Genomic DNA, 26,011 nt, shown 5'->3' on the forward strand with positions numbered 1-26,011 from the left:
AGAGAAAGGGCTTTCAGTGCCAAGCCAGAGGCTGTGCTGGATCCTAGAACGAGGAGCCACTGGCGCTTTTTGAGCAGGCTATGACGTGGTCAGACGGGTGCTTTTTGTACATCAATATGGCGGCCCTTGTGGAGGAAGACCTAGAGGGAGGGGAGAGCTCAGTCTTGCCTGACTCTTCCTGGCCCCATGGACTCCAGGCCCTTCTGTCCTCCGCTCTGTCCAGAAGCACCATCTCATTCTCTGCAGTCTTTCCCAACATCAACACCGGGGACTTTTCTGACGAGACCATTTTCCCTTCATGTGGCCAGAGGATTTCAGCGTCAGTACTGGTCTTGTTGGCGAGTGGTCCGGCTGAATTTCTTCCATCTTGGCCAAGGGACTTTCCAGAGGCTCCTTCAGCCTCAGTCACGTGGGCTCAGTTTTCCTCCTGGTCCCTTCTCCCAGCCACGCGGTGCCCCCAGAAGACCCCGGGCCGACCCCTTTGCCAGCAGGGTGATGGCTGTTTTTCAGCCCGCTATCCGCTTTGCCCCAGCTTTCCTTCCAAGGGGCAGGGTCTGAATTTCCCGGCTTCAGTGGCAGTCTTGGGGAACTGGGAGCCCCAGAATGTTAAACCTGGTGCTGCTTCCTTCTCCCTCTGTCAGGAGTGGGGGGCCATCGCCAGATCTGGGGGTTTGATGTCCCAGGGCCCCCCCTTGCTTTCTCCCAGCAATCTAATCTGCTGTTTGAGGCTAAGCAACTTGAGGGCAGGGCTGACCTTGCAACTAGGACCCAGCTGGGGAGCCTGGCCCACGGGAGGTGCCCAGGCAGTCTGTCTGTCTGTCTGCATTTGACCCTGCCCCCTCTCTCTGTCTGGCTCTCTCCCCATCCACCCACGAGGAGGCCAAAGAGGGGAGCAGGAGGCCAGGTCCGAGATGAGGGCCGGTCCCCTTGCTCAGTGCAGGTCTCTCCGAGTCCCGGATTCGGCTCCAGGCCGCCCTCTGCCCGGGCCCGGGTCATGTTCCCCCCCCTCCCCCTCCCTCCCTGCTCAGAGGCCCCTAGGAATCGCTGGGCTTTGCACCAAAACGCTCCCAAAGGAAGCGCCGCGGGGAGCGGGCGGATGAACTTTAACCCCTGGATCCGGCCCCGCCACCCGCGAGGCGCATGGACTGGGCGGGCCGGGCCGGGGGCGGGGAGGCTGGCTCGGAGACCTTCGGCCAGCCTCACTCGGGCGGCGCCGCCTTTGGATCGATCCCTCTTCAGGGAAAGGAGCCGGACCCAGGGGAGCGAACGGAGCAGGAGGGGGAGGGAAGGTCAGCCCGGAGGGCGGGACCGAAGGGCCCCACGTGACCCCGGCTCCAGGAGCGGCGCCTGCGCCGACAGGCGGGGTGTCCGGGTGGGGTGGGCGGGGCGAAGCAGGAGGCGGAGACTGTGACCATGGCGTCCGAGCGGCTCCCCAGCCGGCCCGCCTGCCTCATCGTGGCCAGCGCCGCCGCCCGCGGTGAGTCATCGGCCGGGGCCGGGCTTCGGGGGCCGCCTCCGCGGGACCCCATGCGCCCACTGGGGATGGGCCCCCCCAGCCCCGGGGTCGGGAAGAGATCCGGATCCCGGCCCCGGCCCGGATCTCCACTCGGTCCTCCCGTCCTCCCCTCCTCCCCCTCCCTCGTCCCTCCCGCGCCCCGTCCTTTGCCCCCGTTGCCAGTTCGAGTTAGACCTCTTAGGCCGCCCACCGCACTTACAAGTCCTTCCCGTGGCTGAGCCTCAGTTAGCTCATCTTTCTAAGGGGGCCGCCACCCCGGGCCCCACGGAACAGCCGGAGAGAAATGGGGACCCGAGCCCGAGCCTCCCGGTTAGACTGGATGTGTCCGGGCCCTTCAGCCCCAGCGTATGGGCTTCCAGATTCATCAGGGGCCTTGACCCAACAAATGGCAGTCCTGTGAAGGCCCTGCTGGCTCCGGCCTGTTCCTCCTGTGGAGTCGGCCTCAGCCATATGAACCGCAGCCACGTGATCGGGCCATTTTTCTAGCAAAAGCTTTCCTAGTGACAGTTTCAGGCCGGGAAGGACCTCAGGAAGCAGGTCCAACTGCCCAGAAAGCCCTGGCCAGCGACCGTCCACTGTGAACCCAAGACCTCTTATTAAGGCCGGCGGCCGGAACCTGATCTCTCTGCCCTGGGTTCCTAACCCCTGTTCCTTCCTCGGGGCCAGCAGAACCCCGGAAGCTCTAGGATACTCTGGTCCAGATGCTGGCCCTGAGGTCTTTCCTGTCAATTTAACAAGCAGTAATTATCACTTCCCACTTGCAAAGTTGGGAAACTAAATGATGGAGGGGGGAGGGAAAGAAGAAGCATTTGTTAAGTTCCTCCCGTGGGCCTGGCACTGTGCTGACAGATTTACAAATATCTCTTTTGAGCTTTGCCACAGCCTGGGAGGGAGGTGCTATTATTATGTCCATTTTACAGATGAAGAAATTGAGGCAGGCAGAGTTGAAATGACTTGTCCAGGATCACACAGATTGGGAAGTGGGAGGCTCTTGCCTGGAACTCTGGACTTCCTGACTTCAGGCTCTGGACTGAAACCTAAACAAAACCAAACATAAATAAGACAGGACCTGTTCTCTGCAGCTGGCCCTTTACTCACATGTGATGGGCTCCCCAAGGCTGTGATCTTGGTGGGTGCCTCCCCAACCACTCAGGCCCACTGGTGGCCCAGGAGCTCGGCCTAGCTCCTCGGCGGGTCTGAGCACGTGTGTCCAGACAGGCGGAAAACCAGTTGGGGCTAAACCCATCCCTTCCTGGGCCACAAAGGCCTCCCAGGACGTCCAGGTAGCATTTGGTGGAGCAGATCCCTGCCCCCCCCCCACCATAAGCTGTGTGACCCTAGACAAGGCCCCTGCCCAGTCCTAGTTTCCTCATCTATTCACGGGGCAAATAATAGCACTTCCCTCCCAGGACTGTGGCTTTGCAAACCTGAGAACGCTATGAAATGGCGGCTGCCATTACTGTGGCTGTGCCATCCAGCAGCTCTGAACTCTAGCCCTATTGTTCCCTTTTGTCCAGAGCAACAGGGTCTGAGAGCCTCAGTTAAGCTTTGGTACGGGTTGGGCCAGATGTGGTCACCTCCCCCCAGAGAAAGATGGCTCAGCTGAAGCCCATCTAGGTGGAAATCACCGGGCCTAAGTCCTGCGAGAACCCAAGGCTGGCTCCCCAGCTCTCCTTTTCACACTCACTATCCTCTCTGCCCTGGGTCCCTGTCCCGTGTCCCCTTTTCTGAGCCACGGTCCCTGCCTAGGGGTACCACCAGTCAGCCTCTCCCACTGGCCTTTGTGTGTCAGGGATGAAGTTCACCTGAGACAGGAGACATGCAGGGGCCCTCTGCTCCCTTCCTATCTTCCTTATCTCGGATATCAAGTCCCCGGTGACGCATGTTGATTCTTTCAAAGGTCACTCTCCCTCTGGACAGAATAACAGCAGGTCACTGAGGTCCCTCGGCATTCACTTATTGGCTCCATCCACCTGAGCAGGAGGAGTCTTCCTTTTCCTCATTTTGTCTTTTATTTTTATTTTTCCAGTTTTATTTTCAGGTCTAATTGTTCCCCCTCTCTTTTCCTTTCCTCTCCTCCCACTTAGTGAGAAGACAGAAGAAATCCATTACTAATAGAACTGGCTAATATGAAAATGTTACATATATATATATATATATATATATATATATATATAAACAAACTGCTTTTTTGTCTTGGAGAAGAGGGAGGGAAAAGAGAGAGGGAGGAAAAAGCTTTTATAACCAAATATTTTAAAAATGTGTGGAAAAAACTATCATTAAATATAATTGGTAAATATAAAATCGGTTGAAATTTGTAAATAACCCAATAGATATAATCATGAAAAGCAGATTCCAGAGTTAGTTCTTCTCTGTCCCCTCCTCCCAAAAGAAAGAGAAACATGAGGAGAGAGATGAGAGAGAGAGAGAGGCAAAGATGGAGAGAGAGAGAGAGAGAGAGAGAGAGAGAGAGAGAGAGAGAGAGAGAGAGAGAGAGAGAGAGAGAGAGAGAGAGAGAGAGGCAAAGATGGAGAGAGAGAGAGAGAGACAGAGAGACAGAGAGACAGAGAGAGAGAGGCAAAGATGGAGAGAGAGAGAAAGGCAGAGACAGAGACAGAGACACAGAGAGAGAAAGAAGCCAGGCTCCACTCTGCTCTGACAGCTCCTGGGCTAAAGGCAGATAACATGTTTCATTATGTGTTGAACAATGTATCTAAGCATTTGCTACAATGTTGCCACCCACTGTCAATAACTTGCCCTCCTGCTTTGCTCTCCTCATCAGCTCAGGAGTCTCCACACGGAGCCCAGGGCAGTCCCGCCACTTCCAGCTCTTTGCCCACACAAAACCCGAGGCCCTCTTTGTGTCGGGTCTTCTTTCAGGACCCAGTCTCTCTTCCTATTTATCTCTCTGGGGGCCCTGGCTCCCAGAGTCTGGATGTTGTTTTTGCTTAGGTCTCTTTTTTGAAAGACTTTTAACAATCAGTGCGTTGTTCAACAAGCAGTTGTTAGTTTTTTTGTTTTTGTTTTTTTAGTTATTAGGTTTTTACTGGACCTATTACTATACGTACAGGTCATGGGTCTGCAAAGAAAAGCAAAAACGTGGTTCCTGCTCTCAAGGAGCTTACTTTCTGACGGGAGAGGAACCACGTGGGCAGAATTCCCTTTAGAACAGGGGAGCCTGTGCAGCCAGGGAAGGCCTCCCAGACAATGTGGGGGTCCTGCTGAGTCTTGCAGGCAGTCAAGGAAGGTGGGAGCGCATCCCTCCAAGAGCCCGCGGGATGGCCAAGGCAAAGGCATGGAGGTGGAAGCTGAAGCGTTTTGTGTGAAGTTGGACAAGTAAGCCTTTGCAGACAGGCCTGGAACTCATAGAGGGGGTGATATTTATGAAGACTGGGAAGGTGTAAGAAGCTGCTAGTTGTAAAGAGCTTTAAACTAGAAATGACAATTTTCATTTGATCCAGGAGAAAAGAGGGAGCCACTGGAATTTATTGTACCAAGTAGGCAGCAGTAGGATCGGGCTTGCCCGGAGGGGGATCCCTTTGACATCTGACTGGAAGACAGAGTGGGGAGTTGGGAGGCAGGGAGGCCCCTTGTGATGTTGGGCTCTTCATGACACCATTTGGGTTTTTTTGGCAGGGGTACCGGAGGAGTCATGCCTATTCATTTTACAAATAAGAAAATTTAGGGACATGTGAAGTGACTTGCCCAGGGTCAGAAAGCTAGGAAGCATTTGAGGCCAGATTTGATTTCAGATGAGTCTCCTTGACTCCAGGCTTGGCATTCTCTGCCCTGTGGCATCCCTTCCCACCCAAGGAGATGAGGCCAGTAAGGAACTTATTGTAATAATCCAGGGGAGGAGTGGGCACAGTGTGAACTAGCATCGAGGGTGAAAGATGGTTCCTAGTGGAGGTAGATTGGACAAGTCTTGGAGACTTCTCTAAGGGAGAATGAACACCGGAAGGTGAATCCTGCTAGGTGGGGACCTTGGGAGACCTGGAGGGGGCGATGGCCTCCAAAGTCCAAGAGAAGTTTGGGGGAAAGGGGGGCTTGGGGAAGAATGAGCTCAGCCTTAAGTCTTATAAATTCGCCTCCAGACTCTTAGTGGAAATAGGCACTTGAGTGTGTCCCATGGCCCCATCAGCCCATTGGTGAGCTTTTGTCAAAAGAAACAATCCAACCCAGTCTTTTAGCCCTTTTCTTGGCTCCACATTCATTGGAGGTGATTCATTAATCCTTCAACAAACTCCCAGCTAATCCTGGGCCTCTCTCCCGGCCTCTTTGTCCTAGTATTCTCTGATGATTCTCTGCCAGCAAAACAAGGCATGTGGTTTAAGGGCTTTTGATGAACCCCCAGGAGGACGGTGGGAATGCTCGGGCCTGTGAAGAGGGGAACAAACTTCTGCCAGAATCTACTGCGCCTGCTTCTACTCTTCCCCAACCAGTGAGGGTTGGTGAAACAACAGAGGCTTCTTTTTTTTACATTTTACCATATTTATTTTCAGCTAATCAAAAAAAAAAAAAAATCTTCCTCATTAAAAAAAGAAAATTTTGTCATGAGGATATTTTAGTCATATGAAGTCTCGGGGCTCGTCCCGAAAGCTCAGGCTTCAGTTTGCACTGAATCCATCACTTCTCTCTCAGGAGGTGGGAACCTGATGCTTCTTCGGTCCTGTGGACTCATGGTTAGTTGTTGTATTAGCCCCATCACCCACAAGTCTTCCCATCCCCTGCGTCATTTCTTACAGCACCTTCTTACACCAGAACTTGTCAGTTTTGTTGTTGCTCTCAGTCACGCTCAACTCTTCGAGTCCCATTTAGGATTTTCTTGACAAAGATCCTGGTCTGCCATTGCCTTCTCCAGTTCATTTTGCAGATAAGGAAACTGAGGCAAACAGAAAAGTAACTGTCACACAGCTAGGAAGCATCTGAGGCCAGATTTGCACTCAGGGAGATGAGACCCAGCCCACTCGCCCACTCTGCTGCCCTCTAGCTGTCCCTGAACTTGTGCACTCCCCAGTTGATGGGCATCTTCTCAGTTTCCATTTGTTCGCCACCATGGGAAGAGCTGCTATGAATGTTTGTGTCCTTGGAGGTCCTTTCCCCCCTTTCTCCAATCTCTTTAGGTCTCCTGCGAGTGTGTCCTGCAGCCAAGCCTCCTCCTCGCCTCCTTGTCTCCAGCTCCCTTTCTTTAGTAAGAAGCCAAGTGTCTTCACCCTTTCACCCTGTTTTTCCTCCCCTCCAAAGGGTACTGGGTAAAAACTAAAGTTCTGGTACTTGCCACCCATGCTCCACTAAATAAATCATTTGTCTGCATGACACTTGGTTTTATTGTTTATTTAACAATAGATCTACTATTGCTAGCTATTCTTAGTAGTATGGTTGGGTCAAAGAGGAAGGACTTAATAACTTTGGGGTCATGGTTCCGAGTCGTTTTCCAGAATGACTAAACCAATTTAGAGCTCTCCCAACAGTGAATCAGTGTGCCTGTTTTTCCAAAGCCTTCATTAATCCTCTAGCTTTTGTTGTTTTCCTGTTTTGAAGGGTCAGTGTTGCCGATCTGATGGGTGTGAGTTGGAATTTTAGAGTTGCTTTCCTTTGTCATTTTCCAATTACTAGTGATAGGAGCACTTTTTAAAAATAAGGCAACAGTCGGAGTTCTTCCTTTTGAAACCACCTCTCCTTTTGACCATTTATCGTTTGACGAATGGCTTTCATTTTTACAAATTTATCAGAGGAACTTGCTGTATGGATTTTTTTTTTTCCACCTATCTTTTCATCATTGCTGCATTGATTTTGTTTGTCATTGACTTTTCCGTTTCTCCTATTTGACTTTTCCATTTTCTCGGGAAGCTTATGATGGTGTGTGCCCCCTGAGAGGGGAAGGCCCTCTGGAAGAGGGGGGAGGGTGGCTCCCATCTGTCCAGCCTGGCTCTGGAGGTGTTTTGGATGCTCTTGCCTGGCCTCCAAGGGCTGCCTCACACCCAAGGATTTCTGATCTGTTCTCATGTTTTACAGGTGTGTCAGCCCACTCATTCCTCCACTGCTTCACCATGGGCAGTGCCGCCTTCAACTTGCAGGTGGCCACACCAGGAGTAAGTGCCAATGGGTCTTTGGGTGGTCCCTGCAGATGGGAGGAGCCCCAGTCCTGTATTCTGGGGCAGTGGGTTTCCTGGGCATCCACCCCCAAAGGGGCCTGACTTCCTTTCTTTCCCTAGTGTCAGGGGGAGATGGGGGTGGGTCTGTATGTTCCTAGATGGAAAAATTGCCTTCAGGATCTCCCAGACTGCATTGACAAAGGGGGTCGAGAGATTGGTCCGTCCCTGCAGCTGCTAGGGGAATGGACACGCCAGTTCTTCCCTGAGCCGCTGAGTCACGGGCAGGGGGACACTTCAGAAGGTTCATTCCGTCAGGAGAGGGCCAGCCAGTCCTTTAGGAATGGCCTTGGTTAGGGCCTGTTCTGGGCCTGTTCTGGGCTGGGCACTGACTGCAGTTACCGGCAGTAACTGGAATGGCCTCTGCCCTCTGGGGGTGTACCTGGCTGTCAGAAGGAAGGACGGGGGCATATATAATCCGGGGCACTCAGGCCTAGAAGGCGCCAGCAGCTGGCCCATTGCAGAAGGGGAGCGAGTCAGCGGGGCCCAGGGCTGGCCAGCATTGGGGAGGATCCCCTGTGTTTACTGGAGGGCCGGTCCCAGTCCCAGAGATGCTGGCAAGGACCTGAGGGACTCCAGGACGGAAAGGGGAAAGCAGTGAGACCAGGGAGGGCTTCCTGGAGGGGATGCCCGGGCTCCCTAAGCATCAGGGTGGAGCCAGGGGGCCATTACTCCCCCCTCCTCTAGGGGAAGGCCATGGACTTCGTGGGTGTGAATGAGAGCAATATGCGCTGGATCCAGGACTTCCGCATGAAGGCCTACGCCAGCCCTGCCAAGCTGGAGTCCATCGACGGTGAGACACCCTTCAGGTCTGCGGTGACTCCGAGGTTCTCAGGGACAATCTGCAGTGGGGAGTGGGAGAAAGGAAGGGCCCGGGGGCACTTCCTCAGGCCTAGGCCCCGCCCTGAGCACCTGGCCAGAGGCCTCGGCCCTTCCTGAGAGGCAGCATTTGGGGTAAGGGGCTTCCTTCCCAGCCCAGAGCTCAGAACGGGGGCCGAGCGGGGGCACAGCCCGGCCCCTTGCACGCCCGTGGGTCAGGGAGACCTCCTTCCCGTGGTGCAACGAGTTTCACCGGGAGCCAAGGTGCTGGGGTTTGCCTAGAAAGTGATGGAAGGAGCTGCAAGTGAGACTGGGCCCGGGATCTCTCCCAACACAATTTTCTCATTTAGGCAAATATTTACCGTTTCCTTCTGTTTCCACAACCGCTCACTTCCCCCGGGCCTAGCTCTCCTCTGTTGTTACTGGAACCCACAGTGCGGGCCCACTCCACACCTGTGTCCCTCCCCTGGGCGCACCTGGGCGTCATTTGCTTCTCTTCCCCTGTAGGTGCCAGGTACCATGCCCTGCTCATCCCCAGCTGCCCCGGGGCACTGACTGACCTTGCCAACAGCGGGTACTTGGCCCGGATCTTGGAGCACTTCAGCACTGAGCAGAGTGAGTGAGGGGGCAGGTCAGGGAACTGAGGCATTAAAGAGCCCGGGAGGGGCAGAGTCCTCAGTTCAGTGGGAAGGAGCGGGCTTAGAATCCTACTGTGGGCACCTGGTGACCTTGGGGGGAACGCCCTTGGAGGGGCATTTAGGCGCAGACTCGGCACAAGTAAATGCAGCGTCTGGTCCTGGGTGCAAATGCGAACTCCACAGAGCTTGGAATGGGGGGCAGGGAGCTCCCCAGAAGGATAACGGGCCTGGACGGGGCCCCGGTCGAGGCTGCTGGGAGGGGGTAGGGATCGTGGGGCTGGAGGTGGAGCAGCCCCCTCCCCCGGGACAGGCAGGCTCTTGATGGACACTCGTGGCCTGGGCACCCCCCACTCCTCAGACAGCCCTGGCCAACGAAGTGCCTCTCTCTGGCCGGCCGGATGCTGTGACCCACAATGCCTCTGGCAGGCGCTGCAGGGCACACAAAGGTCCCCGGGGCCCCCTCGGTTTTGTCTGGGCTCAGCCTGAGCCACGACCATCTGCTTCCGGTTTCCAGAGCCCATCTGCGCCGTGGGGCACGGTGTGGCCGCCCTCTGCTGCGCCACGAAGGAGGATAAGGCTTGGGTCTTCCAGGATTACAGCCTGACTGGGGTAAGTCCCCCCAAGGGCTGGGAGCGGGCAGGACCTGGGGGGGCTCCGGAAGCTGGGGGGGAGGGGAGGAGGGAGGGCAGCCCGCAGGGCCCTGTCCCAAAACACCGCCAAAGGGGTCCCTCCTCTTGGCTTCCCAGCCCCCCGTGTGTGAGCTCGTCCGGCAGCCTGGCTTCGGGAGCCTGCCCATCATCATGGAAGACTTTGTGAAGGACGCGGGGGCCAGCTTCAGTGGTAAGGGACCCCAGGGCCCCGGGCCACACAGGGGCTTTGGAGGGAAGGGCCGCCGCCAGGGGGCGCCAGAGCCTGGGAGACCAGCACTGACTAGCTGCCAAACAGCAGTCTGCCTCAGTTTCCTCATATGTTAAGTGGGCATGCTAGTAGCCCCTCAGCATAGGGAGCTCAGGGTTAGCTCTTGGTTTCAGTCCTGGGAAAGGCGTGGCTGAGCCTGGCCAGGCCGCGGCTTCCTCCCAGATCCCTGGAGGGCCCTCACTGCCCCCACCCAGTGCAGCCTTGGGAGTCCCAGGGGGGTACAGGCTACCTGGGGACCACCCCCCCGGAGAGGGCCCCCCCCCGACTGTGCCCTGCTCTGCTGCAGCCAGCCAGCCGGACGCCGTGCACGTGGTCCTGGATCGGCACCTGGTCACGGGCCAGAACGAAGCCTCCACGGTGCTCGCGGTGCAGAACCTGGTGTTCCTGTGCGGCAGCAGGTGAGCCGTGTCCCCGGCAGAGCACCCCCAGCCTCGGCCCCGGCTGGCCTGGGTCAGGGGCCGCCAGGAGGGTCTGAGCAGAGGCCCGCGGTGGGACGGCGGGGGTCCGAGGAGGCCGGGACGGGGGAGGGACGGGCCCTGAGCCGGGCCAGGAGGCTGAGCAGCCCCAATGGGGCCCGGGGACCAGCAGGTGCTCACTGGGCCATCCTTCCAACAGGAAGTAAGTGGAGACCTCGCGCCTGGGACCGGCCCACGCCCAAGGAAGCAGCTTTGGCCCTGGAAGAAGCTGTGGCTTCCCCACATTTCCTTCTCTGAGCCCAGGAGAGATCGAGGGCTCTGGCAGTAGCCCTGGCACACACTCTGTGCCCCCATCCCTGGCACGTGCTTTGTGCCCAGTCCCTGGACACTTGGGCCTTCTTAGAATAAGTGGATGAAGCCGGTCCCTGATACTGGGCTAGGACACGGGGGCCTTGACTGGACCTGGCTCATGGCCCCCCGGGACCAACCTGGACCCAGATCCTGGCCGTACGGAGACTCACAAGAGCCAGGGAGGGGGGCAGGGAGAGGGGGCGGGCCTGGCCTCTGACGTGGGCAGCAGCTGTAGCCGGGGGAGGGCTCACGGGGACAGAGCCAGGCTGTGTCGGGGCCAGCGCTGCCCACCTTCCGGTGCCCTCAGACCTGGGGCCCGTGGCTGGGTCACCGATCTCTGTCACCAGGCAGGGCCAGACCAGGGGCTGGGGAGGAAGAGCCGCGGTCCCGAGCCTGCCCACTGTGGGATGTGGACATGCCGGAGAGCTGGCTTCTCCCCACTCCCTTCCAGCTCTTACTGCACATCCCACGGGCAGCTGTCCAAGGTGGACTCCCCTTCCTCCGTCCCTCAGACTGCCCGCTCCCACTGCTCCTGCCCCCTGTGCCAAGGCCTGTCCGCTTCGCCCAGTCTCTGACCCTGCCCCGGACCATGACCACAGCCTGCCTCAGTCTCCCCTCCGGTCCTTCCTCCCGCCTCCAAAGTGATTTTCCTAAATTGGAGGTTCCGCCGTTATCCCCATTGTTACCCGGTGTGTGGGGGGTTCTTTCCTCCAGTTACATGTTAGTGGAGTTTGCATTACGTCCGGGCGGCTCCTGGGCAGCCCCCGGCTCCGGATCGTTGGCACAGGACTCAGTAATAGCAAGGCGCCCCCGCTTGGCCCAGACCCCAGTAGCGCCTCTTCCCGGAGGGGGGGCGCCTCAGCGCCGGTCCTCTGGGCTTGCCTTGGGTCATGGGGGCCGAGGAGAGCCAGGTCATTCCCCCAGGGTCCCCCACGGCCCTTCCTGCGAGCCTGTTCCGCTCGCTTTGCCCCGGCTCCTGTACGTTTTTTTGGTAGATTCATTTGTAACCCGCCCCGGCCCCCATTTCCTCCAGGATCCAATAAAAACTGCTCTGCTTGGCATTTGGAGCCCCTCCTGACCGCCCCCTCCGCCCTGGGCCTGGAGCTCTCTCCTCCAGGAAGCCTGCCTTGCTTGTTGCCCCAGTTGGACCTGTCCCTCGGCGCCCCACCCCCAGCCGGAGCCCCGGAGGACAGGGCGGCTTTGTGTCCCGGCACTTACTGAGAGCAGGACTTGGCACAACGGCAGGTGCCGAATAAATGTTTACTGACCGGAAGCGGGCGGGCGAGGGCCGAGAAAGCCGGAGATTGGGCTTCCTCCAGAGCCTGGAGTTTACTGAATGGGGCGCCGGAGAGGGCGGGAGAATGAACGGGCCGGGGGGGGGGGGCGGTGCAAGCCCCCCCAGGGGCCCGTTTGGGCTGGACCAGAAGGGGATGAGGGCCTGCTCTGCCCGGGGGGCCCGAGGACGTTCCGGGGCCTGGCTCTCCCCGGTGCCCACCGCGTATTCCTTGGCCGAGGGTGCGGGCTGTTCCACCTCCATCAATGGGCCCACGTGCTTTAGAACAGAGCCTCGTTGTTCCCCAAGCCGGGCCTGCGGAAAGGCTCCCGGGGCCTGGAGGGGGGCCAGCTGGAGCCTCGGCTCTGCTCTCACGCCCGAAAAGGGGAGGGCGCCATGCTCAACCTTAACCCTGCCCCGGCCGGCCGCAGGATGGGCCATGGAAAGCCCCTGGCTCTCACCAGTCCTAGAGGGGAGGGGGGAGAGAGGAAGAGGGCAGGGAGGGGAGGGGGACGGGTGGATGGCTTTTCTGTGACTTGGTTTGCCAGTCACCGTCCAGACACGCTGGACATGAGCAAGCCCATTCCGAGGCTGACAGAGCCGGGGTCTCCCAGTTGGGACATCGGGATTCGGAGATGAGACACTGGTCCCTCCGACCTGGGATGGTCCAAGGCTGCCCCCTGCAGAGGGGAGCCCCATTGGCCTCTAGCCAGGCTGCTCTGCCCCCCGCCATGGCTTGGAGATCCTGGGGTCCTCTGATGAGCCAGGGAATGGAGGCCGAGTGGCCGGATCTCTCTCCCGCACCCCCTTCCTTCTTGGGCCTTCTCAGCCCCTTGGGGACAAAGGGAGGGGCCCGCGGTTCCTCATCCAGCCCAATCCCACCCAGAACCCCCCGGGCCAGCAGAGCTGCAGGACTTTCCCTTCTAGGAAGAACCGGAAATAAATGCGAAGGAACCTAAGCAGTCGGGCCCGGGACGGCTGGTGGCGCAGCACACAGGAGTTAGGCCCCGTTCAAATCCAGCCTCAGACACTTCTTCGCTGGGTGATCCTGGGCAAGTCACCCCATCTTGTTTGCCTCGGTTTCCCCGACTATAAAGTGAGATGGAGTCATGGAGAAAGGAGGCTGAAGGACAAAGCACTTCCAGAGTTGTGGAAGGTGAGCGAGCAACAAATCCAGAGCATCTTACTAATGAGCAAACCAAAGCATCGCTCCCGTTCTGAGGGCCGCGGGCAGCCACTGGGGAGCTCGGCAGAGGACGGCTCGCCTTCCACAGGAGGGACTTGAGCGGAGGCAGGGAGGCTGAGTCACCCCGGGGCCAGGAGGCTGGCTCTGGGCTCGCAGGGGGTCTGAGGGGTGGGGGCGTGGAAATGAGAAGACTTGCTCATTGACAGGTGGAGGTGGGGGTGATGAGAGGGAAGATCTTGGATTACAGAGGCCGGGCCCCTGGCCGACTGGAGGGCAGGAACAGGAGAGTCTGGAAGGAGGGGGGTGAGGAGGAGAGATGATGAGGTCTTTGGGGGGTTGATGAGAAGCTGATGAAAGGTCCAGATGATGCTGGCCAGCAGGGACTGGAGCCAGAGAAAGAGACAGGGGAGAGAGGCGGGGGCGGGGGGAGAGAGGTAGGGGAGACAGACAGAGACAGAGGAGAGGAGAAGGGGGAGAAAAAGAAAGGGGGGCAGACAGAAAATGAAACAGCTACAGAGAAAGACACAGAGGAGAGGAGAAGGGGGGAGAGAGAGGAGAGGAGAAGGCAGAGGAAGAGACAGACACACAAAAAGAGAGCTACAGAGACAGAAGAGAGGAGAAGGGGAGAAAGAGGAGGGAAGGAGGGGGAGAGAAAGAGAAAAGAGAGGGGAGAGGTGGGGGGAAGTTAGGGCTGGACAGGTTGGTCTGGGGCTCATCTGCTCAGAGATAATTAAGTTCTCAGGCACTGATGAGCATCAAGGGACAGGGGGAGAAAGATTGAAGGGGAGGAAGCCAGGAGAATCCTCTTACCTTTCTTTGTATCCCTAATGCCTGGCATACAGTAGGTGCTTAATAAATGCTGCTTGGCTTGGAGATGGGGTCTAACGGAGAACAAATTGCGTAAGATCTTGAGGGCAGCTCGGGGGAACACTGGATAGTACTTCAGGCAAGTCACTGCCTACTGCCTCAGTTTCCCCAACAGTAAAAGGAGCTCGCCTCCCAGGAGACAACATAGGGAAGTGCTGCAAATCTTAAGGGTTGTAAGTGCGCGCTGTGATTTTCATCATTCTGGCCTCCTTGCCCCCGGCCCAGGAAGTGGGAGACTATGGGCGGCCTGGGAGGCAGAGGCCTGGGCCCGGCGGGCGCGTCCGTCTGAAGGCAGCTGTTGGGGAGAGAAATCGCCCCTTCCCAGGCCTGAGAAGCCCAAGTGGGAGCAGTCCCTCGCGTCGGCCACCAGGGGGTGCTGCGCTCCCACGCTTGGCCCTTCCTTGCCCCACCCCAGCTGTGGCTCCGCCCTTGGGCGGTCTGAGAGCCTTTAGGAGCTGAGCAGACCCTCCCCTTCTCACAGGAAGGGGGGGAAGGGCTGCTCGGCCAACCCTGCCCAAGGGGGGCCTCAAGGCCAGGGTCCCAGCTTATGGGCGGCAGCCCAGCCTAGAGACGGGCCCCGGGGAGCCCCTGTCAAAATGCACGTTCCCCAGATGGCCCGGACAGTGCCCCAAAATCATGCTTCTGCCTGGCCCGGACAGTGCCCCAAAGTCTGGCTCTTGCCCAGTCCAGAGGGAGGCCTCAAATCCTCCTGCTTGGTACAGTGGGTGCCCCCAATCCTACTCCTGCCCAGTGCCCCAAAGTCCAGAGAGTAGAGTTTAGGGATGGGGGCGTGAATGCCAGGCCTGCACGTGGCCCCGAACGGAGATGCAGGGCCTGGATCAGGCTGGGCTCAAATGGGCCCCGGAACCCCTCCCTTGGAACAGCAGGGAGCCGACCTCTGGCTGACCAGGGTCAGGAGGCTCCAGGTCTCTCCCACAGGCCCCCAAGACCAGGGACAATGGGCCCGGGGGCTAATTCAGGAGCGCCCCAAGCCTCCTTCTGGGCTGCAGAGGTTGGGACCTTGGGAAGGAAGCAAGGCCCGGGTGGGCTGCCAGGCTCCAGCTCCTCTGGCTGGGCCAGGAGACCCCTCCCCCGGCTGTAGCTGGTGGGTTTGGTCACAGAAGTGCTAGTCTTCCCCAGCTCATCTGACAGATGAGGAAACTGAGGTAGACAGCATGGCCCTGCCCCACTTGTCCTAAGGAAGCATTTATTAGTCACCTCCTGGGTGCCAGGCCCTGTGCTCAGCACTTTACAGTGTGTATGTGGGGGGGTGCAGTGGGGGGTGGCACAAGTGATAGGAAGTGCCATGGCTGGATTCGAACTCAGCCTCCTGGGAAGGAAGCCTGTGCACTGGGACTCCCAGCCCCAGACTCAAGAGACTGTCAAAGGTCTCCTCCCTCACAGGAGTTTTCTCTGGGGAGGCTGTGCCCTCCAAGAAATGCCTGACTTTGTCACTGGGGGGCGCCACGGTGCCCGGAGCCCTGGAGGGGGGGCGTTCCAGTTCTGCTTCAGACACCCCCTGGCTATGGTTTCTGGCTGCCTCGGTTTCCTTATGTGTAAAATGGGAAAACAACAGCACCTGCCTCCCAGGGGCGGAGGAAGGCCTGAAAGAGGGAACCCAGGGAAGTCCCGGTGACCCTGCACCGGGCAGGAGAGGGCAAGGAGCTGGCGGGGGGCGGGGGCGGGGCAGGGGGGGGGCAGCCAGACAAAGGCCCAAGACCCGTCCGTGGTGAGGAATCCTTTTAATGCATTAGGCAAACTCTGACATAAAAATCCAAGCGCGGCCTGAGTCCGTCCCGTGGACGCGCAGCCCCTCGGCCAGCTCAGCCCAGTCTCCCAATCGGCATCCGTCCGGCCCGGGCCCTTAGCTCCCGTTCTCCGCGCCGAACATCCTCTCCTGGGAAGAAAGCCCGCGTGGGGGGCCCTGGGGTCAGCCGCCCCTCCGTGCCCCCCCACTCGTGCCCCCCAAGCCCCGCCCTCCCACCTGCAACATCTTGTCCAGCTTCACGGCGTCAGCGGCAAACTTGCGGATGCCGTCGGACAGCTTCTCCACGGCCATCTGGTCCTGGTTGTGCTCCCAGCGGAAGGCCTTCTCGTCCAGGTGGACCTTCTCCAGCGCGCTGGCCTGGGCTGGGGGTGGGGACGGCTCAGCTGGGGGGGAGGGGTCTGGACAAGCTGCTCCCGCCCACCCACAGCTCTCCCAGCCTGTGCTCCCGCCGCCCCTCCCTCATCCCGCGCTCTGGCCATTTATGTGGCCCCCCCAGCTTCTTTGAGTGGTCAGCCCCGAGACTGCCCACCCAGAGACTGCCCGCCCCGAGACTGCCACCCTGTCTGCCCGCCCCGAGGCTGCCCACCCAGACTGCCCGCCCCGAGGCTGCCACCCTGTCTGCCCACCCCGAGACTGCCACCCTGTCTGCCCGCACCAAGGCTGCCACCCTGTCTGCCCGCCCCGAGACTGCCCGCCCAGAGACTGCCACCCTGTCTGCCCGCACCGAGGCTGCCACCCTGTCTGCCCGCCCAGAGACTGCCCGCCCCGAGACTGCCACCCTGTCTGCCCGCCCCGAGGCTGCCCACCCAGACTGCCCGCCCCAAGGCTGCCCGCGGGCACACCCCATCCTAGCTGGGGGTCCTGACCACCTCCTGCCCCCCCCCAGCCTCAGGGGCACTGACCTTCTTGGACGCTGAGCACGGGGGTGAGCTTGGCGTTCTCCTTGAGCAGCTCCCCCAGGAGCTTGGGGGAGATGGTGAGATAGTCACAGCCCGTCAGGGCCTTGATCTCCCCCACGTTGCGGAAGGAGGCGCCCATCACAATGGTCTTGTAGCCAAACTTCTTGTAGTAGTTGTAGATCTTGGTGACGCTCTTCACGCCTGGCGACACAATTTTCTCCAGCAGCTGCTCCCTCTGAGGGGGCTGGGGGCAGCTGTCCCAGGCCCGGAGTCTGCCCCCTCCCTCCTCCCTTTGGAGCTCTGCCTGCTTCTCTCCATCACTGGCCCGGGCCTTCGAGGGCAGTCCCACCACCCAATAATGGCTCCGGCCCCTTCCCCCAGGGTCAAGACCCCTCCCAGGATACACATCCAATCAAGCACCTGGGGAAGCCCCCCAGCCTGGCCCCCTCCTAGGGAAGCCCGCCCCACCCCAAACCTCACCTGGGTCCTCGTGGGGCTCGTAGGACTTCTTGTCCGTGTTTGCCACGTGCCAGTCCAAGATACGCCCAACGAAGGGGGAGATGAGGGTCACGCCGGCCTCGGCGCAGGCCACGGCCTGAGCAAAGGAGAACAGCAGGGTCATGTTGCAGTGGACGCCATGCTGCTCCTCCAGGATCCTGAGGCAGAAAGAGCGAGGCGGGGGTCAGCTAGCCCTGACCCTGGAGAGCTCCCGGGGGTGGGGCCGCTCTGACCCTCGGACCAGAAAGCCTGGCAGCCTCCCCCTCCCAGACCCGCTTGGTGTGGGTGACAGGAACAAGAGGCCATTCTCTGGCTCCTTCCATGCCCAGCCTTCATGAGCAGTCACTGCCTCAGGCAAAGAGACCTGGGAAGGGGCTCAGTTAAAGGCCAAAGTCTCCCATGGATGGGGCCCTCCCAGGCACCTCTGATGGCCCTGGAGGGGATGGGGAGCCCTCTCCCCCACCTAGCCCTCCCTCACCCCAACCTCACAGGGTCCCCTCAGAGAACAAAGGACAAACAAGGATTTAGCTTGGGGGGGGGGGCGCACTCAGTGGCCATTTTTACGAACACATCTTGGTTGACTTTGCTGTCAGATTGTGCAGCGGGAGCCTTTCCATCCAAAGGTGAAGACCCCCAGCGGCTGAGGGTGAAGGCCCCCTCAGGGGCCTGTAAGAGCACCCCTACTTGCTGCCCGGGGTAGGAGCCCTGACAGGTCTGACCTGGTGCCTCAGTTTCCCCCTCGGTAAGCAAAGGTGAGAGGAAGCGCTGGGCCCCCTCAGGGCTCCTTACTTTCCAGCCTGAATCCCTTCCCAGGTGGAGGACAGCTTGATGAGAATTCGCTCCTTGCTGATGCCGGCTTCCTTGTAGAGATCGATGAGGCGCAAGGCCCTCTGGACCATTTCTTCTTTGTCAAAAGACAACCTGGCAGGGAACAGGAGATACTGAGGAAGCTCCCCACCCCCACCCCCCAGGAGACCAGGGCCAGCAGGCTCCAGCATTCAGGCCGGCCCCCTGCGGGAGGATCTTAGAGGGACCCGGCACAGGAGGGGCTCTCCCAAGGCTGCCACAGCCCGTCCCTCATCCCGACCTTGGGCTCAAGACCTGGAGGGCTCCTAGGGACACAGGCCTACCTACCTGGCGTCCACTTCTGTGGAGACCCGGCCCGGGATCTTCTTCAGGATCTCCGCCCCAAATAACACAAACAGCTTGTCACTGGCATTCTGGATCTGTTGTTCCTGGGACCTGGAACCCCCCAAGGACACTTCAGCTGGCTCCATCCGAGCCCAGGGCCGACCCCAGGGCACCGCCCCGCAGGACTGTGGCAGGTGCCATGGGCCCCCAGCCCATCCCCGTGGCGCTGTCACCTACCCCCAAAATGCCCAGAGCAGCCCCAGAAAGTGGGAGCCAGTGAAGAATGAGAAGAGGATGGCAGAAAAACCCGAGGGGAACGCTTCGGCCCTAACCGCCCCCTACTTCACGTGCAAGATGAGGGCCCTTCCTTCTCCCGAAGGGGCCAGGAAGGAAAGGGCAATGATGGACAATCAATAAGACCTGAAAAAGTGTCCGGGGTGATCACGACCTGGACTTTGGGTGCCCAAACCAAATCAACATAGAATCAAGCTGACCACAAGGAAGAAAAGAGCTCGAGAGGCCTTCCCTCCCAGTCCAGGCGTTCTCTCGGGCTCCTGCCCACATCCACACTGCTCTTCCTCCTCTACTCCAATGACTGCACTCCCTAGCTCCCTTTAGTCTGCCATCCGGCTCCAGCCCCCTCCCTGGCTTCCTCAAATCTCCCCTTCTACAGGAAGCCCCTCCAGCCCCTCTTTTTCCAGAGCCTTTCCTGTTAATCCCTATTCATCCTCTGTAGGGCATGTTTGCTTGTTGTTTCCCCCATAAGACCGTGCACTTCTCAAGGACAGAAATGATGCTCTTGCAGCACTTTCTGAGTGCAAAATAATTAGAAATAAAGCAAGTGTGCAAAGGATGAGAAATAACTAAACAAGCCTCGATGGTCAGTCACGTACAGGACCACGGTCTTTGCCGGCAAAAAAAGGAGCCCCTTGTCTCTTCTCCTGTGGCTGCCGGCCAAAGGCTCCTACTGCCCCAGGCAACAGTCTGGAAGAAAGCTCCCATTCAAGGCACCCGGGCCCCTGGGTTGGTGAAAGGCCCTTCAGGGCAGGGACCATCTGCCATCTGTCCTGGTGCCCTCAACACTTTGCACAGAGATAGGGACAGAGAAGGGTCGGAGTTGCTCAAGAGATATATAGTAACTGACTCACTGACTGCATGAACAGAACGAACAAGTCGAAGCCAGCTAAGGAAGACTCCCGTGAACTGCCGCAGAGTGGAGCGAGCTGAATTTTTTTCTCATTTTGCCCTTTAAACCCACAGTGCGGGCAAAAATGGCAACCACTGCCAAGAAACCCCAAAGGGAGCACTGGGTGATGGGTATCGTAGGAGCCTTACTCCCAGAGCACTTAGGAAAGGCTGGCAGAGCGCTCCACCCATGGTAACTCCTTTGATCCTCACACTAACCCTGTGCAAGGTAGGGACTATGATGATTCCTATTTTACAGAGGGGGAAACTGAGGTACAGGAACTTGCCCAAAGCCCCACAGCTAGTAAGTGTCTGAGGTCACATTTGAACTCAGCTCTTCCTGATTCCAAGTTTTTAGTGCACTACCCATTGATACAATTATAACCATCAAGCTTTATTCCCAAAAAACAGAGAAGGAAACAGATCTCTCTCTTCCCTAACACCATGGGTGTAAAATACTGCGTACATTGCCAGTCATGTTGGTTTTATTAAATTGTTTTTTTTTTTTCTTTTGAACATTTCTGTTCTGGGAGAACTCATAGGGTGGGAAATGACATTTTGAAATAAACGTGAAGAAGGGAAACACAATTGGGGTAAAAAATGTTTATATTCAATGTTTTTAATAAAGACCTCATTCCTAAAATATAGAGAATTGACTGAAATTTTAAGAAAACAAGCCATTCCCCAATTGATAAATGCTCAAAAGATATAAACAGACAATTTTCAGAAAAAGAAAGCCATTTCTAGTCATATGAAAAAAATGCTCTAAACCACCATAAAGAAAACTCTGAAAAAAAAAAAAAAGAAAAAGAAAACTCTGGGGGCAGCTACGTAGTAGACAGAGCACTAGCCCTGAAGTCAGGAGGACCTGAGTTCAAATCTGGTCTCAGACACTTAACATTTCCTAGCTGTGTGACCCTGGGCAAGTCACTTAAACCCAATTGCTTCTAAAAAAGAAAAATTAAAAAAAAGAAAGTTATAATGACAAATGTTGAAGGGGAAAACTTGGTAAGTTGTGAACTGATCCAAACATTCTGATGAGCAATTTGGAACTATGCCCAAAGGGCTACCACACTGTGCATACTCTTTGACCCAGCTTACTGGGTCTGAATCCCAAAGAGATCATAAAAAAGGGCAAAGGACACACATGGGCAAAACTGTTTGTGGCAGCCCTTTGTGTGATGGCAAAGAAGGAAACTGAGGGCATGTCCTTGAGCTGGGGAATGGCTGACTAAGTTATGGTGTATGAAGGTAATGGAATATTATGGGTCTCTAAGAAATAAAGAGCAGGTTGATTTCTGAAAAGCCTGGAAAGACTTCCATGTACCGATGCTGAGTGAAGTGAGGAAAGCCAGAAGAACACTGCACACAGCAATACAAGATTATGTGATGGATTTGGCTTTTTGCAACCATGAAGTGAATTGAGGCAATTCCAATGGACTCATCCGGAGAGGGGACTATGGAGACTGACTGTGGATCACAACACCGCATTTCACCTTTTTGTCCTTGTTATTTGCTTGGTTTTTTTTTTTTTTTTTTCCCTTTCGGTCTGATTTTTGTCATGCAGCATGATAAATGTGGAAATATGTTTAGGGGGAAAAAAGAATTGAACATGAAAGCAAATGAATAAGAAAACCCCTTAAAACAGAAGACAGTTTAACATTGCTTGCGGGGATGCCTCGAAGACTTAAGCTTGCAGAGCACTTGACAAGTACTGCTGGATCTTCAAAAGGGCTCTCTCATAATGACAGCCAGCGCCTTAAAGTGTGATTTCTCGTTAAGTCCAAGAATAGGAAAAGATGACCAGAACCCAAGAGCCCGGGCTGCCGCTTCTCAGGCCCACAAGCTCTGCTGCTTTAGCCTCCCGTCCTGCTGGTAGGAGAAGGCGATTCACATGGGAACCCGAGCAAGGGGTATACCTTGGGGGCAGGTTGCCTAAGCAATCTGGGTTACTCACCCCCCAAGCTTTTTCCCATAGGCAACAGCATCTTCTACTAGGTTCTGGTAGGCTGGCATCTGGGCTGCAGCCAGGATCAGGGAGGGATTGGTGGTGGCATCCTGAGGCTTATACTCGTCAATGGCTGGGAAGAGAACGGTCAAGATGCAGCCATGAGAACGCTGCGCGCTGGGAGAAGGCAGGGAAGGCAGCGCGCTTCCAAAGACAACCTTTGAGCCTCTCTCACCTTCAGTTACTCAACTTACAGGAAGGAGGAAGGAAAGCAGCCACGGGGTGCCCGAGAATGGAGGAGAGGAGGGAGGCTGCCCCACCACTGCCCGGACCTGTTCTGCTCGCTGCTAGGAGGAAGCAGCTGAAGGATACAAGCTTTGAGGCCCGTCCGATTGGACTTCTTGGGTGAGAGCAGTTAGACACACAGCAGCATCAGGGTGCGAGATGGGGACCAGAGGGAAGGGCACAGGAAGTGCTTTACAGCTTCTCCTTTGATCCTCACAATTCTCGAGGCAGAAGCTGTTACTGTTCCCATTGCACACCCGAAGACAGCGAGCTTCGCCCAGAGCTGCACACTGAAGGATTTGGGTTCAGGTTGAGCCTCCAAGTCCAGTTCTCTGACCCCGCCCTGGCTACCAAGGTTCCAATCCTGAGCAATTCAGGATCTCTCAAGGTTCTATTTCCTTCTCAGTCAAATAGCTGGGGGGGAGGGGAGGCTGTGACCTCGAGGGACAGGGAAGCACTAACTCTCGGTAGGAGAGAGAAAAAGGGAAGAAGCGGGGCTGATTAAGAGAAATGGGGAAGAGCTGCAGGCTGATAGCGGCCGCGGCTCAGCTGGAGACCCTCCTGACCTGATGCTTTTTGGGTGGCTGTCAGGGAAGGACACTGGTCCCTCTGCCGGGAGGCAGTTCTGGGCTGCTCTAGGAACGCAAGGCTTGACAGCCGCCGGGCCGGAGTGGCCGTGGCAGGCCGGTCTCAGCTGCCTTGGAGGGAGCGCCCTTCTCCTGCCCGGGCCGCAGAGCAGTGGGCTCGGAGTGGCCGTCGCAGTCCCGAGGGGACGGAACACGTGGGCCTCTGGCCGGCAGCTGGGAAGCGGGGGCTTTGCAGCAGCAGGGAGCAGCAGCTCGGGGCTCCGGCGGCGGCGGCGCCTTGGACGCCACTGGAAGCGCCCTTCTCCTGCCCGGGCCTGCCAGCGGTGGGCTGGAGGTGGACGTCCCGGTCCCGGGAGGAACCGAAGTCCAACTAGATGGAGCACGTGGGCCTCTGGCCAGAGACCAGGGACCCCGCCTTTCCCCGGCGGCCGGGCGCTCTCCTTCAGCACTGCATTAATTAAGCGCTCCCAGCGTACCAGGCAGGCCCCGAACCGGGGGCGGCCCACTCCCCCGGGCTCGGGCCACTCCCCCGGGGAACTCGGCTCCTGCTCTGGGGCGCGGAAAGCGCCCAGTAGGCGCCTACTCAGTGCTCACGGGTCCGGGTTCTGCAGGACAGATCCCGGCCGCCCGAAACAGACTTACCGCGGAAGTCGCCCGTGTCGGCCACCACGGTGGTGAAGCGCCGCAGCTGCTCCAGCGCCGAGTCCATGCGTGGCCGCTTCACGGGAGAGTTGGAAGCCATGGCGCGGGGGCGCGCGCGGGAAGCAGAGCGGAGGCGGCGGGAGCGGGGCTGGGCCGGAGGCGCGCGCTCCCTCGGGACCAGAGCGAGGCTGGCAGTGCGAGAGGCGCGAGAGCTGGGCCCACAATGCACCACGGGACCCGCGAGCAGCCCAGCCCAGGCCGGCTTCCTCTGGGAGGGCGGGCCAGAGGAGAGCCGCCTTCGCTGCGCTCGCCCAATGGAGGCCTAGGACACGTCGGGCCTCTGAGGGGGCGGAGCCTCGCTCCTCTAGGCCCCGCCCCCGCGCTCTCCGGGGGGAGGCGACATTTATTAGTCTCTAATTGTGTGCTGGGCAGTGAGGGCCCTAGTCCCCCGCCTCCTCTTCCCTTAAACCCCGACTTTGAATCCCAGGGATCCTGCGACCCCCACCCACCTCCAGCCTCTGGACATTTCCTGTGCCCCTTCCCGGCCCTGTTAGGGGGTCGTGGCGAGAATCCCCTAGCACTTAGTGGGCTCTTAATCTATAGCGACATTCCCGGCCCCGAAGGAATTCCCGATCTAAGGGGGGCCCCGCCCCACTCATTCTTTTTTTTTTTTTTTGAGGCAATTGGGATTAAGTGACTAACCCAGGGTCACCCAGCCAGGAAGTGTAAAATCTGGACTACCCTCCACCTAGAGCCCGGAGCGGAGGACAGCGGCCCCCACCCCCACTCACAGAACGAGATCCTCCGGTCTCCAACGTGAATCACGAGGCCAGGCTCCCCAGGGCGCCACTAGGCCAAACCCTCCCTCCTTCCCTCCTCCTCCTCCTCCTCCTCCTCCTCCTCCTCCTCCTCCTCCTCCTCCTCCTCCTCCTCCTCCTCCTCCTCCTCCTCCTCCTCCTCCTCCAGGCACTTGCTTCCGCTCACCTGGCTGATTCCTGAGGGTCTCAAAGCTCACCTGGACCCATGTCTTTCCATCAGGGGGAGGGAGAACCTTCAGGCTAGGTCCTTCCCTCCATTTGGAGGCCCTGCTGCTGCCTTTCTGTCCCTGGAGGCAACTCCCGTAAATGCCGGGCATGTTTCAGGCCCACCCCCAGCCAAGGCCCCAGAAGCGCCCGTGGTGTCCGTGGGATGGGACGCGCCGACAGCCCCGCTTGACAAGCCTTGGAAGGGACAGTTTTGCCAGGCCAGATAAGGTTGGCATGTCTCTCTGCTGTCTTGGCTGAAATGTCCGTCCTCCTCAGTGGGGCCGAGGGCCGGGGCCCTCTACAGACGGGGCAGTCAGCACCGAGGCCGAGCTGGGCACCCAGCACTTGGTCGGTGTTCACCTTCACCAGGCTCTCTGCCCTCAGAGAGCTTACCCCCCAACAGGGGAAGCCAAGCTGGGGGTGCTGATGTATGGGGAGGGGAGCCCACAGGTAACACACTGTCTTGACCTTTCCAGAAATTGTAGTTTTGACTCTATCGCTGTTGAAAGGGTTAGGAGACACGAGTGAAATGGAGAGGAGGCAGAGAGAGGAGGGAGACCCGGGAGGGCAGGGGGCTCCCCAGCGTCCCAGGCAGCAGAGCCGGCCGGGAGCAGGAATACTGAGAACAGGCCGGCAGATTGAGTCACAGGCGTTGGAAGCCAGTTTGCAGAAAGGTCTGCGGCAGAGAAACGGCCAAGAAGGTGAGAGAAATGGAAGCTGTGTGTGACACAGAGACAGGCACCTGAGGCGACATGAAGGGTGATCGGGGGAGCCGCCCGTTGAACTAGGGTGGTCCCAGGACCCTGGAAGTCAAAGAAGTGGCAACCTTAAACTTGTACCACCTGGGAAGGTGCCGGCTAAGAACGATGGCACAGAGGAAGGCAGAAGTCTGCGGTGAGGAGGCTGACAGCCTCAGGAGGCCACAACAGGCAGGCAGCTGTACAAGCAAAAGATATACTATGCTTATATGTGTGTGTGTGTGTGTCTGGATACACTGTATGTGTGTGTGTGTGTGTGTGTGTGTGTGTGTGTGTGTGTGTGTGTGTGTGTGTCTGGATACACTGTATATATGTGTGTGTGTGACTGGATACACTTTGTGTGTGTGTATGTGTGTGTGTGTGTGTGTGTGTGTGACTGGATACACTATATATATATATGTATATATATATATATGTGTGTGTGTGTGACTGGATACACTGTGTGTGTGTGTGACTGGATACACTGTATATATGTGTATGTGACTGGATACACTGTATATATGTGTGTGTGTGACTGGATACACTGTATATATGTGTGTGTGACTGGATACACTGTATATATGTGTGTGTGTGTGTGTGTGTGTGTGTGTGTGTGTGTGTGTGTGTGTGACTGGATACACTGTGTGTGTGTGTGTGTGTGTGTGTGTGTGTGTGTGTGTGACTGGATACACTGTATATATGTGTGTGTGTGACTGGATACACTTTGTGTGTGTGTATGTGTGTGTGTGTGTGTGTGTGTGTGTGACTGGATACACTGTATGTGTGTGTGTGTGTGTGTGTATGTGTGTGTGACTGGATACACTGTACATGTGTGTGTGTGGATGGATTTGTATTTTGATGAATTGAGGATAATCTCCAGAGACAAAGCCCTAGAATTAAGAGGAAAGCCTCCCTGTCAAAGGTGGGATTTTAGCTGAAACTCGAAGGGAAGCAGAGAGGAGGAGGCTGAGCATCCCAGCCGAGGCCGGCCAGAGAGAGGCCCCAGAGCCAGGAGATGAGGGTCTGGTTCTAGAACATAAAGGATCGCAGAGTGCATGAAGGGAGGGAATGTAAGGTGTAAAAAGACTGGGAAGGGGATGGGGGGGGGCGAGTTTGAAGGGTTTTAAGCATCAAACACTGGATTTCATACTTAGTTCTGGGGGAGTAAGA

General features: G+C 57.6%; 2 protein-coding genes across 3 annotated transcripts; one reads left to right on the forward strand and one right to left on the reverse strand.

Annotated features, from left to right (window-relative positions):
• Nucleotides 1-1,358: 1,358 nt before the first annotated feature.
• GATD1 (glutamine amidotransferase class 1 domain containing 1) lies at nucleotides 1,359-11,871 on the forward strand. 2 transcript variants are annotated; one of them, XM_074273622.1, is made up of 8 exons: nucleotides 1,359-1,477; nucleotides 7,532-7,608; nucleotides 8,356-8,461; nucleotides 8,995-9,102; nucleotides 9,640-9,734; nucleotides 9,872-9,965; nucleotides 10,330-10,441; nucleotides 10,659-11,871. In XM_074273622.1, the coding sequence occupies exons 1-8, from the start codon at nucleotides 1,414-1,416 to the stop codon at nucleotides 10,663-10,665; spliced, it is 663 nt and encodes a 220-aa protein (XP_074129723.1). In that variant the 5' UTR covers nucleotides 1,359-1,413; the 3' UTR covers nucleotides 10,666-11,871. The 2 variants fall into 2 exon arrangements, with proteins under 2 accessions (XP_074129723.1, XP_074129724.1); XM_074273623.1 differs by lacking the exon at nucleotides 10,659-11,871 and having other exon boundaries at nucleotides 10,330-10,445.
• Nucleotides 11,872-15,863: 3,992 nt separating this feature from the next.
• On the reverse strand, nucleotides 15,864-23,370 carry TALDO1 (transaldolase 1). Its single transcript, XM_074273626.1, has 8 exons — nucleotides 23,080-23,370; nucleotides 21,575-21,698; nucleotides 18,436-18,543; nucleotides 18,091-18,222; nucleotides 17,284-17,459; nucleotides 16,807-17,004; nucleotides 16,121-16,266; nucleotides 15,864-16,033 (listed from the first exon to the last, which is right to left on the reverse strand). The coding sequence occupies exons 1-8, from the start codon at nucleotides 23,177-23,179 to the stop codon at nucleotides 16,001-16,003; spliced, it is 1,017 nt and encodes a 338-aa protein (XP_074129727.1). The 5' UTR covers nucleotides 23,180-23,370; the 3' UTR covers nucleotides 15,864-16,000.
• Between the last annotated feature and the right edge of the window lie 2,641 nt (nucleotides 23,371-26,011).

The sequence above is a fragment of the Sminthopsis crassicaudata genome, chromosome 6 (assembly GCF_048593235.1).
Source record: "Sminthopsis crassicaudata isolate SCR6 chromosome 6, ASM4859323v1, whole genome shotgun sequence".
NCBI lineage: Eukaryota > Metazoa > Chordata > Mammalia > Dasyuromorphia > Dasyuridae > Sminthopsis > Sminthopsis crassicaudata.